This window comes from Trichophyton rubrum (assembly GCF_000151425.1).
Source record: "Trichophyton rubrum CBS 118892 genomic scaffold supercont2.2, whole genome shotgun sequence".
Classification (NCBI taxonomy): Eukaryota; Fungi; Ascomycota; class Eurotiomycetes; order Onygenales; family Arthrodermataceae; genus Trichophyton; species Trichophyton rubrum.
Genome location: NW_003456427.1, coordinates 1,273,117 through 1,289,126, shown reverse-complemented (window position 1 = coordinate 1,289,126; position 16,010 = coordinate 1,273,117). Strand labels below are relative to the sequence as shown.

The 16,010-nt window shown below is 49.1% G+C and overlaps 7 protein-coding genes across 10 annotated transcripts; 1 reads left to right on the top strand and 6 right to left on the bottom strand.

The window, feature by feature from the left end:
* Positions 1-133: 133 nt before the first annotated feature.
* Positions 134-1,887, bottom strand: TERG_02043 (uncharacterized protein; the record flags this gene model as incomplete). The annotated part of the gene is made up of 1 exon (XM_003237273.2): positions 134-1,887. Exon 1 carries the CDS (start codon positions 1,703-1,705, stop codon positions 134-136), a length of 1,572 nt encoding a protein of 523 aa, XP_003237321.2. The 5' UTR covers positions 1,706-1,887.
* A 730-nt stretch (positions 1,888-2,617) lies between these two features.
* TERG_02042 (uncharacterized protein) lies at positions 2,618-4,419 on the bottom strand. Of its 2 annotated transcripts, XM_003237272.2 has the most exons (3): positions 4,127-4,344; positions 3,524-4,018; positions 2,618-3,453 (listed from the first exon to the last, which is right to left on the bottom strand). In XM_003237272.2, the coding sequence occupies exons 1-3, from the start codon at positions 4,179-4,181 to the stop codon at positions 2,669-2,671; spliced, it is 1,335 nt and encodes a 444-aa protein (XP_003237320.1). In that variant the 5' UTR covers positions 4,182-4,344; the 3' UTR covers positions 2,618-2,668. The 2 variants fall into 2 exon arrangements, with proteins under 2 accessions (XP_003237320.1, XP_047605566.1); XM_047749370.1 differs by having other exon boundaries at positions 3,524-4,419.
* Positions 4,420-5,639: 1,220 nt separating this feature from the next.
* TERG_02041 (uncharacterized protein) lies at positions 5,640-6,287 on the top strand (the record flags this gene model as incomplete). The annotated part of the gene is made up of 1 exon (XM_003237271.1): positions 5,640-6,287. The coding sequence occupies one exon, from the start codon at positions 5,640-5,642 to the stop codon at positions 6,285-6,287; it is 648 nt and encodes a 215-aa protein (XP_003237319.1).
* A 227-nt stretch (positions 6,288-6,514) lies between these two features.
* Positions 6,515-8,392, bottom strand: TERG_02040 (uncharacterized protein; the record flags this gene model as incomplete). 3 transcript variants are annotated; one of them, XM_003237270.1, is made up of 3 exons in its annotated part: positions 6,515-6,623; positions 6,681-8,224; positions 8,297-8,392. In XM_003237270.1, the coding sequence occupies 3 exons, from the start codon at positions 8,390-8,392 to the stop codon at positions 6,515-6,517; spliced, it is 1,749 nt and encodes a 582-aa protein (XP_003237318.1). The 3 variants fall into 3 exon arrangements, with proteins under 3 accessions (XP_003237318.1, XP_047605565.1, XP_047605564.1); XM_047749369.1 differs by lacking the exon at positions 8,297-8,392 and having other exon boundaries at positions 6,681-8,050; XM_047749368.1 differs by lacking the exon at positions 6,515-6,623 and having other exon boundaries at positions 6,677-8,224.
* A 711-nt stretch (positions 8,393-9,103) lies between these two features.
* Positions 9,104-10,987, bottom strand: TERG_02039 (uncharacterized protein; the record flags this gene model as incomplete). Its single annotated transcript, XM_003237269.1, has 2 exons — positions 9,104-10,678; positions 10,736-10,987. 2 exons carry the CDS (start codon positions 10,985-10,987, stop codon positions 9,104-9,106), a joined length of 1,827 nt encoding a protein of 608 aa, XP_003237317.1.
* A 622-nt stretch (positions 10,988-11,609) lies between these two features.
* TERG_02038 (uncharacterized protein) lies at positions 11,610-13,388 on the bottom strand (the record flags this gene model as incomplete). Its single annotated transcript, XM_003237268.2, has 1 exon — positions 11,610-13,388. The coding sequence occupies one exon, from the start codon at positions 13,386-13,388 to the stop codon at positions 11,610-11,612; it is 1,779 nt and encodes a 592-aa protein (XP_003237316.2).
* A 1,072-nt stretch (positions 13,389-14,460) lies between these two features.
* Positions 14,461-15,407, bottom strand: TERG_02037 (uncharacterized protein; the record flags this gene model as incomplete). Its single annotated transcript, XM_003237267.1, has 2 exons — positions 14,461-14,974; positions 15,040-15,407. The coding sequence occupies 2 exons, from the start codon at positions 15,405-15,407 to the stop codon at positions 14,461-14,463; spliced, it is 882 nt and encodes a 293-aa protein (XP_003237315.1).
* Between the last annotated feature and the right edge of the window lie 603 nt (positions 15,408-16,010).

Sequence of the window (16,010 nt, the reverse complement as noted above, 5' to 3'; positions counted from 1 at the left end):
TCGAGTTGCCTGAGGATAGTACAATTGCAAGCAAAAGGCCGTCCATGAATACAGATGGCCGCACGAACAAGTCATAAGCAATGTCTCTTGACTTTCATCTCCAAATATTGTCATTAATGTCATAAATCGTATCTCAGGCGGTGCGAGCATCGTCAATAGGAATCGTGTCGAGGAAGGTAGATGCAAACTGAACGAACTCGAAGGCATCAGAGAAATTAGATGCCAGGCCAAGGGAGATGCGAATGAAGCCACCGGTGGGCAGGCCGACCTCGTTGAAGGAAGTTTCACTCTCCCTTCTCCTTTCTGTCGTCTTTTTGCGCTCCCGATTCTCTCCGGGTACTTTCTGTATCGCATCCGGAGAATCACATTCGACAGCACCAGATGTTTCCGTGTTTGGCTGAAGGGCAGACCCAACATGCAATGTGATGTTGCGCGCAGCAGCTCGGCGGGCAACTAGGTCCTCATCGACCAGACATCCCTTCATGTCGACGAAGTTGAGGGCGATGATACCACCACGAGGCAAGTCGGAGGTGTATGGGCCATATATCACCACCAGAGGCTCCCCGTTGGTGTGGGTTAAACCGCTAAGCTCTTTGAGCAGCCAGTTGGTAAGGCAGCTGACGCGGGTATGGATGGCTTCCATGCCTATGCCGGCTATATGATTGAGGCCTATGCGGATGGCGGGAAGGGAAAGGAAGTTGATAGTACCGTCTTCAAAACCCTCGTTGTCTCCCAGCAACATATGTCCGTTTGCCTGGACCGAGCTGCCCCAGACAGTACCTCCGGCAAACCAGGGACGGCCCAGTTTGGCAAAGGCCTCCCTGCGAGCCAGGACGGCACCTACACTAGACGGATGGCCGAACATCTTGTAGAAGGACACGCTGACGAAGTCCGGGTGCCAGCGAGAAAGGTCCAGAATGTTTGTAGGGGTATAATTGTCAGCGTCTAGCAAGACATGCCATCCCTGCTCCTGAGCTTCGGCAATCCACTCCAGAGGATGCTGGACGCCGGTAAAGTTCGACTGAGCGGGAAAGGCGAAGAGACGGACGGGGATCTCGTCAATGCTCTCCTTGCGTTTCAGGGCCGACTTTACCGCGTCGTCATCGCATCGTAGCTCGGGTTGTTTAACGGGTAGATATGAGACAGCCGCGCCCCGTCTCCTGGCAAAGTCTCGCAGCCCTATCACGGGAGGCTGATTGTCGTTTAGCAGAAGCAGTTCACCTCCCTCGGTGAAAGGATAGGCTTCTCCAATCAGTTTGAGTGCATTGGATGTGTTGATGGTGAAGATGACGATGTATTCAGATGGGTCGGCCCTGAAGAAGGACAGTACCCTGGCTCTGGCCTGTTCATCCAACTTCGTGATGGCGCTTGAGGTTGGATTGATGGAATGCGGGTTGCCAAAAACGTTGCTTCGCAGCAGTTCAAAACGACGCTGCAGCTGTGATTCGCTGTGGATGCCTGAGCTGGCATAATCCAGATATATGTGGTTTTCTTTGTCGAGGACTGTATAGTCGATCCGGCGTATATGGTCCAATCGAAGAGTGTCCGCGTATGTTGGATTGGCCTTGCGAAACGCTTTCTCGGCCTTTCGAAGAGCGCGGGCGACTCTATGCTTGACGATCAAGCGCCTTCGGGCCAATTCGAACTTCTCTAGATATCGATCTAGAGGGAGACATATCAGATTGGAGGACGAGGAAGCCATCATGCATGTATCTCCGTTGTGAATATGCACTTCAACCACGCAGCATGAAAAAATGCGGGAAACTGCACAAAAAATTGTCCGGCTGCTCTTCGTTCGATCAAGGAATCCCCAGCATCAAATAGTGTATTCTGGATCAAGGTTGGCTGGCAATCCCCCTGCACGGAGTATAGCGGGTTATACGTATAAGTATGTTGACGCCGGCCCTGACAGCGCCAACGCAGCTTCCCGTATATATATATTAGGCCACCCTATGACTCGGTCCCTGGCTGGACAGCATGCAAGCATCATTTCGAATCCCGCCTGCGCCCATGAACGGGTTTCTTTCCTTTCCCTGGGATAAATTCCGCTCTTTACCCCAAGGTGACGCTGCAGAGGCCCGCCGCCATGCAGCTTTTAGTGCAGGATTTTCGCTCACGGGCTAGCCTGGATAGGAGAGAGGACGCGGTTATTTGGCTTCCTGTCCGCATGAAAAGTGTTCTGCCGTCAGCCGTGTTCAGGCCAGAGTCGATTGGTTCTGTTGGATGAGCGCAAAGCCCGCTGGCCAGGGGGCTCCCATGTTAGGGGTTGGGATCGAGCGCCGGAGGGGGGTACTTTTTTGGCTTCAGAGTGGCCGGGGAGAAGTTCGTTACATGCATGCTCCAGCCTGTGGGTACCGAGACAGTGACTTGTATCTCAATATTGGGTTGTGGATATGGGGGTATCGTACGTTGCGGGTTGTGTTGAATGATGAGAGTCAGTCATGAATTGATGATGTGAGGTTGATATATATATACACAGCAGCCGTTTTCCCACCCAACCAACCGGCTTATATGAATAACACATATGGATTTAGCAATAATAATTGAACGAACACCAGGCCAAACACGCTCAAAGACCTCATAACCAACTAACACCGTCCGAGAGAAAAAAAAAAAAAAAGAAAAGAAAAGAAAAAGATTAGACGAAAAAATGGAAGTTCCTTTTGTTTTAGGAGTAGAAATTGGACTTCTGGAAGTTCTCCAGCGAGATGTCAGTTGGCTTTCCCTTGACGGGCTCTGGAGCCTGTTTCAATGCAGTCAGGCTCTTCGTTCGCGACTCGGCAGCGTTGCCAACCAGGGTACTCGTCCTCGTAGCCGGGGCGCTGCTCGTGCTGCTGGCGGCTCCAGCCGTGATCGCTTGCTGCTGTGGCCTGCGTTGAATGGCCTCGAGATAGGGGCTTGGCAGGTATCCAACAGAGCCGTCACGGCTCCTGCACCTCCACCATTCGGATGGGTTTCCCATTGGGTCGGACTTGCTCAGTACGGCAACAAGATCGCCCTTTTTAACTGCAAGGTCAATTCCGCCAGTGGCCTGTGTATCGGGCGAGTAGTCGTACAGCACTCGGCAGAAGTCGAGCTTGGACGGGTCAATGGATCCCTGCTGCTGGGCTTCGTTGAGAAGTTCCTGTTGTCGTTTTGCTTCCTGTTCTTGTGACCGAGCCAGGACGCGGATGAGCTTTGACATGAGATAGGGAAGGCCAAAGACGGCGGCAAGGAAGAAGAAGAAGGGCTTCTTCGAAGGCTTGGGACGGCCAGAGCCGTCGGGAACGCCTCCATTGTTGCCAGTGAAGGCAGAGAAGGCAGACGGGGTCAAGGCGGTTGCGTCAGCTGGGGGCGGTCTGCCGGTCAATTTGGCAAGCAGTGTCCGCAGCCATCGAAGGAGTGTGAATATACCCAGGACAGAACCAAGCGTGTTCTTCAAGGTCCCAAACTGCTCTGCAACAGATACCATAGCTACGTCATGTTAGTCAACTGGACCCCTCAAGACATAAATGTCGGTTTATGGCATGACTTATCAACTCACCAAAGAATGAGCTATGGGTGGCCATGTAGGTGCTTTCCAACATCTGCGCAAACCCACCAAACGCACCAACGATGCTCTCGATCATTTGGAAGGTCGCCTGCGTGCTCTGGTTGAATGAATGCGTCAAGCTGTTGGGGTCACCGTTCTGTATGCCTCCATACATTCCTCCCATCCCACCATAACTACCATACATCCCCCCCATCCCGCCGTAGCCGCCGTACATCGAGCCCATGCCTCCCATCGCCCCAAACCGTGAATATGGTGAGGAGTAGTTGTTGTACCCGCCAGTATAGGGTGACGTGCCTAGTCTTGATGCGCCATAGGGAGAGTATGTAGAGGCTGTCTGGTTAACAACAGCGTTCAGCGCGCTGGGCCTGGATGGCAGTTCGGGTGCCGAGGAGGAAGATGTAGTGGAAGAAGAAGACGGCGCAACAGCGGTAGTAGAAGACGGAGGTGCAGCAGAGGCCGTTACAACCCGTTGGGCTACAGAGGAGCCTATATCCATAGTAAACCAGGTCAGCTCACTGTGTCTTGAAGATTTTGATATTGGTAGATATCACTCTGATATCAGCTGCGAGGGGGATCACTCTCTCCTGAACTGACCTGAAGCTGCAACAGCTGCTCTCTCCCACGGCTTAGGAGGCGACACAGATGCCATCGCGGAGTCTGTGGTATGTCTGTTGTATGCTGTCCCTTTTGCCCCCCTTTACCCGCGGCGCACCCGTCAACGTGCGAGTCTGCCCAACAGCTCTGTAATGGCTGGGAGCGGTGTGTCTATATATGCGAACGCTAGAAAGAAAGACCGTGTCGGCTATCCACAGTCTAGAGCAACAAGCAACAAGCAGGTGTCCCGGGGGAAGAAGAAGAAGATCGAATAATGGGGGTTTCGTTCACGAGAGCCGAACCTTCGTTTCTTCTTCTTCTCTTCGCCTTCTCGCCCTTTTCTCTTCGTCGTCGCCGAAAAACGAGCCGAGGATGTAAAAAAGTTCCTTGTCCCATGACTCGCCGCCGCGTCACATGCTTCGGTCTCGGCATTACTTAGTTCCGGGAGGAACGGTGGTCACGTGCATAAACGGGCGGTGAGCCTAAAGTAGCAACTCCTCCTTTTCTTCTCGAGATGCAATCGATTATATCAAAAGACAACAAGTTGATATCAACAAGTCACAGATCTGACAGAAGTGGAGGATAGATATACCATGGGTGCCCTGTTGATGGGCTAGTATATATACTATGCTGTTAAATCTAAGCAAGTCGAATGTTGATACCAAGAAGCTGAATTGGACCGCAGCAAGTGCCCGGATTGCAGGTTATACCCGTTGAGATGGCGTTACCAAGATCTACAGAGGGGCTGCTCACCGTCTATCACAGATGAAATAGCCGACTCTCTAGAGTGGCGTTTGATGGTTACTCTGCATGCTCACCGGTTAGCAATAACGCCATGGTCGTGGATTTGTGACCGAAGGATCTGTTCTTCATATTATTACCACAAGGCTGATGGGAAAGTTTCGCAAAATATGCGCCTAAGGCGTGGAACTGGATTTTGGACAGACTAGAGCATGCATCTGTGAAGATGTCCCCTCCGGTCCACTGCATCAGAGAAGGGCTGTTATGCTCCTTGTCCTTATGATTCCGTATATATACCCTTTGCTACGAGCCTTACCTAGCGCTGTAATCTGCGAACGGTCAATACATCCGGATTTAAGTGACCTTGAGATCACAGGCCAACCAAAAGGTTGAGTTTTCACCACGAAGGAACATGTTTGGAGAGCAAAAGCTCTTCCAGATAACCATCTTCAGCGAGTCCCAAAAATGACGGATCAGGCCATTTTCCACCGCCATTCAAATTATGCCAGATTCTCAGAAAGTATGGCTGTTTTGAAGCGAGCTGCTTAGCGAAAACACGGCCTCGGGGTTTTCGGCCTTACTAGCGGCATCCATTCAGCTGCTTATAAATGCACCTGCATTCATAATCAGGACCAGTATGCCTACCTATTTATATCACGAAGCGTGGCTTATAAAAACCCCCCAACACCTAACACTCCTAGGTTATCAGCTCACGATCAATATCAATTCTTCAAGCTCTAACTTTATCCTCAGCTTTACACAAGCCAGTATTATGGCCAGCACCACTCCAAGCACCAAACTATGGTACGCTCCAGGAGCATGCTCCCTCGCTCCACACATCATCCTCAAAGAGGCCGGAGCGAACTTCGAACTAGTCAAAGTAGCATTCGACAGCATCCACAGCGACGAATTCAAAGCTATTAACCCCAAACTTCGCATCCCAACACTATCGGTTAACAACGAGATTATTACCGAGAACCCCGCGGTCATGATGGCGATTTCAAACCTTGTTCCTGAAAAGCATCTCTTCGGCAAGACGCCACTGGATACAGTTCGTGTGATCGAGTGGGCAAACTATATATCAGGCACGCTCCACGGGCAGGCCTTTGCCGGGCTTTGGAGGCCGCAGCGTTTCACAGCCGATCCCGAAGATCACCATAAACTTCAGGCCATGGGCATGACGACTATCAAGGAATCTTTCCGGTATATCGACAATAAACTCAAAGGTGTACATGCTGTTAGTGACTCGTTTACTATCGTGGATGCATACCTGCTTACCATGTACCGATGGGGGCAAAAGATTGGGCTGCCTATGGAATCGGACTACCCGAAACTTACTGCTCTTGTTGTTGAAGCTTCGAAGCGCCCGTCTACCGTGGCTGCCATGGAGGCCGAGGGACTTCCTCCGATATTCAACTGAGTAGATTGGCAAACATTGCTTTTGGATCGATCATCGTCGTACATTTTTCTTATTGACCAAGCTTGTCTACCGCTTGTATAATATCTATATAGAAATGAATCGGTGTCTCATAAACCAAAGTACATGCATTAGGTATCCTGAAGTGGTATTAAACTTATACAATCCCGAATGTAAAAAAACAACATTAACAACGAACAATAATAGTGCCGCCAAATGCAGTCAGTGGTTTATAGCTCATCTACATTAGGGAAATGGATCTCCCATGATTTCGGTGGGACTGGTAACCCAAGCCAAAAGTTCCATAAACGGTTAAATTCTAATACCATAATTTCCCACCTATACAAATTATATGTTAGCTTGTACTCTGTATAGCAAGATATAAGAGTGACTTACGCTAAGAAAGGGAAGTTGATCCAACTTTTTACGATGAAGACATAGGCACGCCATATGAGGGCAGCTTCCTGTTTAATCATCGTCATGATACTCGGTGATTCATCGTCACCATCCGAATGGGTATATATCTCAGGCTCATCATCAATGTTCTCCGAAATAGGCTGCTCATCTTGTTTCTCGATCTTAGCCGTCTCAGCCTCATTGGCAGCAATCTCGTTCTTAATTATGTCCTCGAACTTTTGAATGGATTCCAGGCTATGTGACACACGGGCGAGGGTGTTGACAAGGGCAACAAGCTCGGTCCTTCGCAGAGGAGGGTTCTCCCCATTCTTGGTCTCGTCGTACTCAAACAACACCTTCAGTGCCGCACCGTATCCAGCCGTCTGGAGTTTCCCCCAGAGTCGACACTTGTCACATCCAATGCAATCCATCACTCGGCTGACATTTCTGAATCTGTTACGGAAATCCTCCTTAAGACCGTTGGCAACAGTATCCTGGAACATTGTGGTCTCATCGAAGATTTGAGGATGGGTTGCCAAAATCTGCGTGAGGCTATTCATCTTCTGCTTGGTTTCGTAGTCCTGGTCTGGGTCGCTGATGCAGAAGCTATAGCCCTGAAGATGCTTTTGTAGTTTAGCAACGGCTCGAGTAAGGACACCAAAGTTGAAGTATAGATTGGCGATCCGTTCTGGGTGGGTGTGCAGCCTCTCCTTGAAGCATTGCATATTAGGACCCCATTTCCCGGTGGTCTGGTTGAAATAGTCCCAGCAGAGATGAGTCGAGATAGACGCATGCATTCCACTGATTAGTCGGTGGAAGACACGTTTTTCAAGACATTCATCGTCTAGAGGGTATAATTCATCACGTACAGCCCCTGAGACTACTTGGTTGACCTCATGGCTTTCAAGGACATGCCGGAAGTCATCCACGGCCTGCAGTTGTGAACCCATTGGCGCTCCAAATACGTTGTTTGGAATCAGCCGTGACTTTTGCATTGGTTTGATAAAGCAATTCTCTCGGTAAATTGCATTCCAAACGTGTCTTGCTCCTGGTCCCGAGTATCCCGTAAACCTCTCCGGATTGTCCAACAAGCTCACATAGTCACCTTTGCCTGTGGCGCCCTCGTCTTCAGGGACACAGTAATCTCTTTCATCACACTCATCATCATACTCCACGACACAGGACTCCTTGACATCTTCACCCAGCATGCCTTGCAGCGGTTTCTCCTTCGGCCGTTCCTTCTGCAGCTTCTTGCCCGGATGTCCAGCCTTAGGGCCTTCTAGTTTACTCAGTTCCTCCGCTCGCCATATCAACGGTATATCCTTCTCCGACTCCAACGTACTGACGGCACAAGCGATATTCCCGCACATTCCAGCATCGTCTGACCAGAACGGACACTCTTTGTTAAAGAGGTTTAGGCGGTAATAGGAAAAGAAATCCGAATGCTGCGTAAGGGACTTGAGAACCGGTCTAATCTGGTTATTCAGCCCGTCAAACGTAGCGAAGGAGGCACAGGCATCAGAGACAGTCGACCTGGCATCAATCTAGAGAAAACATCTTCCATTAGCAAATGGTTGAACCTATATATTGACAGGGTAAAGCGGCTAATTGCATACTGCACACGATCTAGATCTGCTGATGCTGTCCTCCCCGTGAGCCGGGGCGAGGAGGCTAAACACAGCAAGGTAAAAGAGCTTCGAAGCGCCGCCCATCTTGACTAGCGAAAGGATCAGTCTGAAACTGCCTGTCAGACCAGGTATCGAGCACAGATATCGCGTGTATACGCCTGTTGAGTTGCTGCCTTTGGTGGAGCTTCCAAGATAGCCCCGACAGACTAGTCAGTTAAAAAACGATGGATTGATGGTGAGGCCAACGAGGGTGCAATGCCGGAAGGGACCGTGCTTTATATATTCGATCAAGGAGGTAAGTCTATAAGTCAGGCCATCTTTGCAGCGGTGGCTCGACGGGCAGTTAAAACCTCCTTTTAAGACTATTTTATTATTTTATCTTGAGATTTCTTTTGCATGGTTTCTTTTTTGTCCAGAAGATGACATGTGGCCTCCAGCCAATCGCCAGTGACGTCAGCCGCCTTTATTGTCTTATTGACGGCTATTTAGCAGACAGTCAATTGCTCATATTGAATAGAGACAAAGTCGACAGTCTGCCGGAAATATATTTCAATAGGCGGCTCGAAGATACTACTGCAAGGTGCTAAGGAGTGTTGAATCCGCGGGATCCTGGTTTGATCATGGGTGGTGCTGGCTGGCTGTAGCTAGCTATCCTTGCATGCCGGGCCGGGAAAGGGGGTCTTTTTTTATACTCATTTCTAATATATACCCATCTTGGTTGATATCAACTGGCTGAATACATTTTATATGTACAGAAAATGGTAGAATTTGAAGGCGTACACCGGCAAAAGGTGTCTACAGCTTCGATGCTTGTGCTGTCTTATCTTTCTTGCCAGCTTGCCATCCGAACTCGATAGACTGGCCGATGCCAGGCTCGACAATGACATTGACAATAGTAAACTTGTGCTTCTCCAGGAAGCCTGACCTTGTCGCATCTTCTAGCTCCTTTTCATTGCGCACAAAGAAACCCTGTCCTCCGCACACACTTGCCAGACGGTCATATCTTGTCTCGTATGAAAGGCTGGTCGAGCGAAGACCCTTTTTATCACCAGCGGAAGACGAAGTTGTCTCGTTTGAGAGCGTGGCCTGCTGCATGTTACGCCAGTCGTCTTCTGTCTTGGTGTCACCGTGGTATATACCGGAGTTGTTCATCACGAAGATCAAGGCAGGAATTTGGTGTCGAGCAAGAGTTTCTACTTCCATTGCACTGAATCCAAACGCACTGTCGCCTTCTAGGGCGACTATTTTCTTTGGTGATTGTGCCTCAAGTGTACCTTGTGGTTGGGGCAGGTTATAAGCTGCATGGGCAGCAATAATGTATCCCAATCCGACGCCCATGGTAGCATATGTGCCGGCATCTAGTCTATGGCGTGGATGTTGCAGCGGGAAGGCGGAACGAGAGATGTCCATGGTATTTGCACCTTCAGATATGTAGACAATACCTCCATTCTCTGGAGGTGAGAGTGAGTTGAGGGTCGTTTTGATAATGTGGAATGCGCGTTGGAAGGTTAGATACTGTCCAGCAGCCGTGGCCTGAAGGGCCTTCTCCTGGGACTTGTTTTCATTCTTCGTGGCAGAGGCAGATATAAGAGAAGGATAGGAGGAAGGTGAATTAAGTGGCTGATAGTGCCAGTCTCCCAGTGATTTGATAAGCTGGTCAACCACTAGCTCTATATCGCCAACAATGCCCAGTTCACCGCTTCCAGAGTTGCGACCAATTTCCTCCGCATGTATGTCAACCTGGATAATCTTGACATCCGGTGACCAGCGAGGCGCTTCACCGAAGTGTAGTATCCAATTCAACCTACCTCCAAGAAGCAAGACAACATCTGCATTCTTCAACGCAACACTCCGTGCACTAGAAGTATTAAGTGGATGAGAGTCAGGTACAACACCCTTTCCCATTGGAGTTGGCAAGAATGGCAAGCGTGCAGTGTCAATCAGTTTGCGAATGGACTCTTCGGCCCTTGCATATGCAGATCCTTTACCGACCACCACCAAGGGTGCCCGGGCTGATCTGAGAAGCTGGGCCACTTTAAAAATGATACTTGGGTCACCGGCAGGCTTCGGAGGTGCATGAACCAGCTGGAGGCCAGCGGACGGCAAGCTCCCTGTAGCCTTCCCTTGGATCAGATCTGCCGGTAAATCAACAAATGCTGTTCCCGGGCGGCCGTACCAGCATGTCCTGTATGCGTCATATACGGCATTCTCGGCATAGTCCACCGAGATAGGTCTGACGGCCAGCTTGGTATGCGGAGTGAGTAACGATATCGCATCCATCTCTTGGAATCCTCCCTTAGTTACCAGAGTAGTCTCCGCCGATCCAGCCACAATAAGCATCGGGAAGGCATTCACATTTGAATTTCCAATCTAGTAACCAGTCAGTTGATTTTGTAAGAGAGAGTAATACATAAACAATAGACATACTCCCGCCATTGCATGTAGTACTCCGGGGCCTCCCACGACCAAGCAAACGCCTGGCTTCCCAGTGATATATCCATATGCGCTTGCCGCATAGCTACACGCCTGCTCGTTCCTGAACGCGATAAACCGTATTCCTAGGTTGATTGCTTCTTCGGCGATTTCGATAACAGGAATGCCGACCAGGCCGAAGATGACAGTAACACCGAGGTTCTTGAGAGCTCTTGCAACGGCCTGCGCACCGGTTGGTTGGCTCATTTTTGATTTTCAGGATCGGGGCTGAGATGGGGATGGGAGCTGATAAATCAAGGCCCTTGGAGCCAGGTAGTTTCGTTATATATGTTGTTTCAGGTGTTGACTCATGCAATTGGGATTATCATCAACGTTGAGTAGAGACAACCAAGTGACTGAAGATGTTGATGTCGAGAAATTTCTGTGTTAAGTATGAAAAAAACCTGGTTATGCGGAGAAAGTTGGAGAAGTTGGAGAAGTTCAGCTCGTAGCTCGAGATGTCCCGATCGGGAAGGGCGGTGACGCCATCCGGAGTTCTGCCGAGGTAAAACAAAATGCGGCTCAAGTGTTATTCAGACATTCAAGGGGTAAAAGACGATCATTTTATAGACGATGAGATATGAAGACAAAGGTGGAGACCAGATAGTGATGTGAATCACGTTGTGTCTTGAGACTTGTCATTATATGCGAGCTCGCTTAGTAAATTTCATCATATATAGAAATCAATATAACTATAGCCTGTCCAAGGTCCCCTTTACCACCGTACCCAGATATGTAGATATCTTTGCAAGCAGCCTCCGCCTCCGTGAGAGTGACTGTAAAAGACGAACTCCAAGTCTATTAAGGGCATTATCGTATTGCTCAAACCTTAAAAGTCAAATTCCTTCTTAAATACCGAAACGTCCATGCCACTGACCACCATATCACTGAGATCCCGACGACCCATCTGGCTAAACACTCGCCGTAAGGTATCGTACAGGTTCGTGCTCTGGTTCTGGCTCACATGGATCATGCGCTCGAGTTCAGCGTCATCGATACCGTCAACGCCCTCAACGATCTCCCTTGCTCGTTCACGACCCTCTTGCTCAACCACCTTGTGCATTGAGAGAGCTCCAAGTAGATGCTGGGCTGCCTCAGGGTAGCAGCCGATGTTGATGCAAGATACGCCTAGGTTGTAACGGGCGCGGACAAAATTAGGATTGATGGTGAGAGCCTTCTCGTAGGCTTCGATGGCTTCCTCCGATCGCCCTGAATTGGCAAGGGTAGCTCCAAGCCTGTTCCAGAGCAGATGTATCTGTCCCTTCTGGTTCGAACTGCCTGACTCTGTCGAGGCCAGAGCGGCTGAGAAGCAGTCTACTGCCTTGTCGTATTCCTCAGCGCCGTAGAACAACACACCCAGCCCAACTTGTACGTCGGGGTCCATGTGCTCCCCATGAGGTGAGAGTTGGGCAGCCTTGATGAAAAGGTCCGTTACCTTCTCGTGTAGCATATGTCTATCGGTAAAGCCCATCTCTGTTTCTGTTCCGACTTCATTCGGGTCGATGACTTGTGGATACTTGACGGACAACCATCGCTCTAGGGTTCGGTAGGCTGTCGAATCGTAGCCTTCGTTAGTGTAGGAAACTGCTAGGCCCATGAGCGCATCGAGATTGTTAGGGTCCAGCTTCAAAGCTTGTTCCAGCGCTCTGATAGCCGGGCTTTCTTTCTCGTTCTGGGCCTGCGCAGATCCAAGCAGTGTCCATGCCTGGACGTGAGCTGGGTCTTTCTGAACAGCCGCCTCGAAAGCAAGGGCAGCTAGTGATAGGTTTCCACCTTCTTCCAGGATGCGTACTCCCTCTTCAAACGGGTTGCCAACAGCTCGGAATGCGTTCTGATCTTCAAAAAGATAATCCCCAAGTTGGGGGTCTCTGTAGTTATGGGTATTCAAACCACCGTCAAAATTTTCCCACTCACTGAAATCGCCCATCGCCATATTCTCGATCTTCTCGTCTTCGTTCACCAGTTGTCTAGTTGCAGCGGTTTCAGCTTGAATTCCTCTCCATACATTCTCAAAATCAGCGAAGTCGTGCTCTTCTGCGGGAACTGACCTATCCAAATCATCAAGTTCTTTCTCCATGGCAGCATTCGCCTCTTCATCCAAGTTTGCTTGGCCTGAAGCATCTATCTCAGCAAACTGGGCTTCCCAATTTTGATCGTCTAGTTCAATCATCCTTCCTTTCCCCTTGACGTCTTGTTGTTCCATCGGCTGCTGTTGAGGCTGCTGTTGCATTGCCATAGGCATATATCCAGGACCCATCATGCCCATTTGACCCATCCCCATGCCATATCCCCTAGCCATTGGTCCCTGATATTGTGACATCATCGGGCTCGCTGCTCCTGGTACCGCACCCGCCCTACTTTGTTGAAACCGTGCGAACTCTGATGCCTGAAATGTGGTGTTGCCCTTCATCATTCCCGGGGCTGGGGATTGGAAAGCAGCCTCCATACGAGCTTGTTCGCCAGGGTCAAATTCTGCTGCCCATGCGGGTGATCCTGTTCTTTGAGGGGAGGGGTGGAAGTTCTCTAGCTCTCTACGCATCTGCTCCATGGCGAAGGGCTGTGCCGGTCCCTGCATCTGATCGTTTTGTTTGAGGAATTCATCCATCATCTAGACCTCAGAATGAATAAAAGCATTAATTACTTGATTTTTGTTAATAAAATAATACTTCCATCACCACTTACATGATCCTGTCCCCCCATCATTCCTCTTGACCGCATCGTCTCCTGGCGCCCAGGGCCAGCACCCGCCAGCCTATCCCGCTGGAGGGACTTGTCATCTTGGACATGTTTTGTGAATTGGGTAAGCGGATTTCCTGCCGTAGAGCACTCGGAGCCGCCTAAGAACGACATTTCTCCAGTATATATGTGCAGATAAAGCCGACGAGCTCGCGGTAGATGACGGCTGGGATAGATCAGGTATAACGAAAGCTATTAACGCTCCGAACGAAGGGCTGAGGACTAGATCTTTGAAATGAAAAAACAAATAATCGACTATAAGACACGGGTATATGGCGTTAAATGATTGAAAGGGAGTGTGGATGTAAAACGAGATGTTGTATCTTCTGCTGAGCTGGCGTGGGGAAACTCAACTAGTTGCAGGCAGAAGAACTGTTTCTTTCCTCGGCCGTTTTTTGGAGGCAAAAAATGCTTATTCAGCGAGCCGAGGAATAAATCATGTGACGCGCTTGCTTAATTATCTGTAGATAAAAGACGATAAGGTGAGAGTGGAGTTTGGGAACGGTGATATTGAATGTAATAATGATATATAATGGCCAGGTAGATACAGGAGAGGACAAAAGCAACCCGTGAGACACCCCATGCAAAAAAACTCGTCAACAAAACACTAAAACCTTTATATACTACAGCAGCTTCGAAGCAATTTTTAAAAGCCTGGAAAAGGGACAAATGGGTTCATAGTAAAAACATTCGAGAGCAAGGAGGGAATCAGGTAAAATAATGGCGCAAGAAGAGCTGGGAGGTCATCTAGGTTGGCCCGCTCCGGGCATGAAAATGAAAGAGACATGGACAGCATCAAATCATGCAAGATGCTCCGTTTATAAGCCACCAAGCATGAACGCCGAATAGAGATGTAGACACAGCCTCTAGACTTTGAAAATATTGGTAAGGTATATATTGGGGAGAAAGAGATATCGAGAAACAGCTTTCTTTGAAGGGTCCATTTATAGAGCGGCTCTGGGAGCTGCCTCCTCGGACGGGGATGCATTGGTCTCCTGCTGGGCCTCTGCCTGGCCCTCTAAGTTGGCGGCAGGGGCCTTAGAGTTGTCAACTTCGCCTGGGCGTCTGGCACTGTGGCTGTAGTCCAATCGGAGCGGGCGGCCATATGGAGCTTGGCCCTTCAACATTTCAAACCCAGCAATCGCACTCTCGACATCAGTGAATTCAGCGTGAGCAAAGCCTCTTGGCATACCGGTTCTGCGGTCAACAGCAACACGAACGTCGAAGACGTTGGGAATGTCATCGAAAAGGGCATGGAGGTCGCGGTCTGTGACTTGGTGGGCAATGTTGCCGACGAAGATGGTACGGGTTGGCTCCATCTTTCTCTGGGGTTGTTCATCCCTAAGGTCAACCTGGGCAAAGTTGACACTTAGTTTACGACCTTCATATTCGCTAAGGTGCATTTCATCAATGGCCTTTTTAGCCTCCTCAACGCTCTCAAATTTGACATAGCCGAATCTAAACCGCGCAAGTTAGCAAGGTAAATTAAGAGGAAGCTACACAAGGCAAGCTCAGCAACTTACCCTCTGCTAAGGCCACGACTATCATATATGATTCGAGTTCCCAAAACCTTGCCGTACTTGCTAGCATATTCCTTCAAGTCCGCAGCAGTGATGTCGAAGAGAATGTTTCCAACGTAGACTGTGGCTTTTGGCTGGGGCTCAGGGCGGGAAGGTGGAAGGCCAAAAGAATTTCGCACTGATCTGACCATAGTTTTCTTTTCTTCGACTGCAGGCTCTCTGGCTTCCTCGGTGAAGAATCGTCGTTGCGAGGCCCAGAGCTGGCTACCCATCACTCTTGTGAATTGGCTCAATTGTGAGCTAGCGGCCTGTGGCTTTGGGAGGAAGGACCTTGCTGCGCTTCCGCCAGCGGCGGAGGCAGCGCGGTACATCGCATGTCTAAGAGAAATCCTATACAAGAAACAGATGGTTAGCATGCTCAATGGCTTGGAATTTGGTTGGGACAAGTAATCAGATGTAGAAGGGAACGAACATTGTCGAAGATATGTCTAAATAAAGGTCTTATACAAAGTATGGAATTAAAAAAATGATATCACTTAATAAGACGGATATTAAGAAGAAAATAAACAGAAGAAGGTGATATTGACGGTTGAGGTTGAAGATGAATTGAAGATGGAGTTGAAGCAACGAAGATTTCGCAGCAAAGCAAAAAACTTTTGAAAAAAAGTTTCGACGGGAAGATTTGCACTTTTCCATATTGAGATTAGTACGAAAGTTTAAATTCAAGTCACGTGAAATGCTTCTAGAAATTGTGGAGTTTATTTTTGATCTTGATATTGAAGGAAACAGAAATAAAGCATTCATTCATTTGATATGTCTATCATACGAAATCATTCATGGCAACAAAGTACTTTTGCTTCCGGGCGTGGTATTAATGTATATATGTATATACGTAAAAACAAACAGTTCAGTTAAGTGCTATAAGGATATCGAATGAGGAGAGCTGCAAAAACAAAAGTGCGGTATCAAACCAA

Coding starts and splice junctions, on each gene's coding strand:
- TERG_02042 (XM_003237272.2), bottom strand. CDS start 4,181: ATGGCATCTGTGTCGCCTCCTAAGCCGTGGGAGAGAGCAGCTGTTGCA. Junction 4,019..4,126: donor AGCAGCTGTTGCAGCTTCAG/GTCAGTTCAGGA, acceptor CTATGGATATAG/GCTCCTCTGTAGCCCAACGG. Junction 3,454..3,523: donor CACCCATAGCTCATTCTTTG/GTGAGTTGATAA, acceptor AACATGACGTAG/CTATGGTATCTGTTGCAGAG.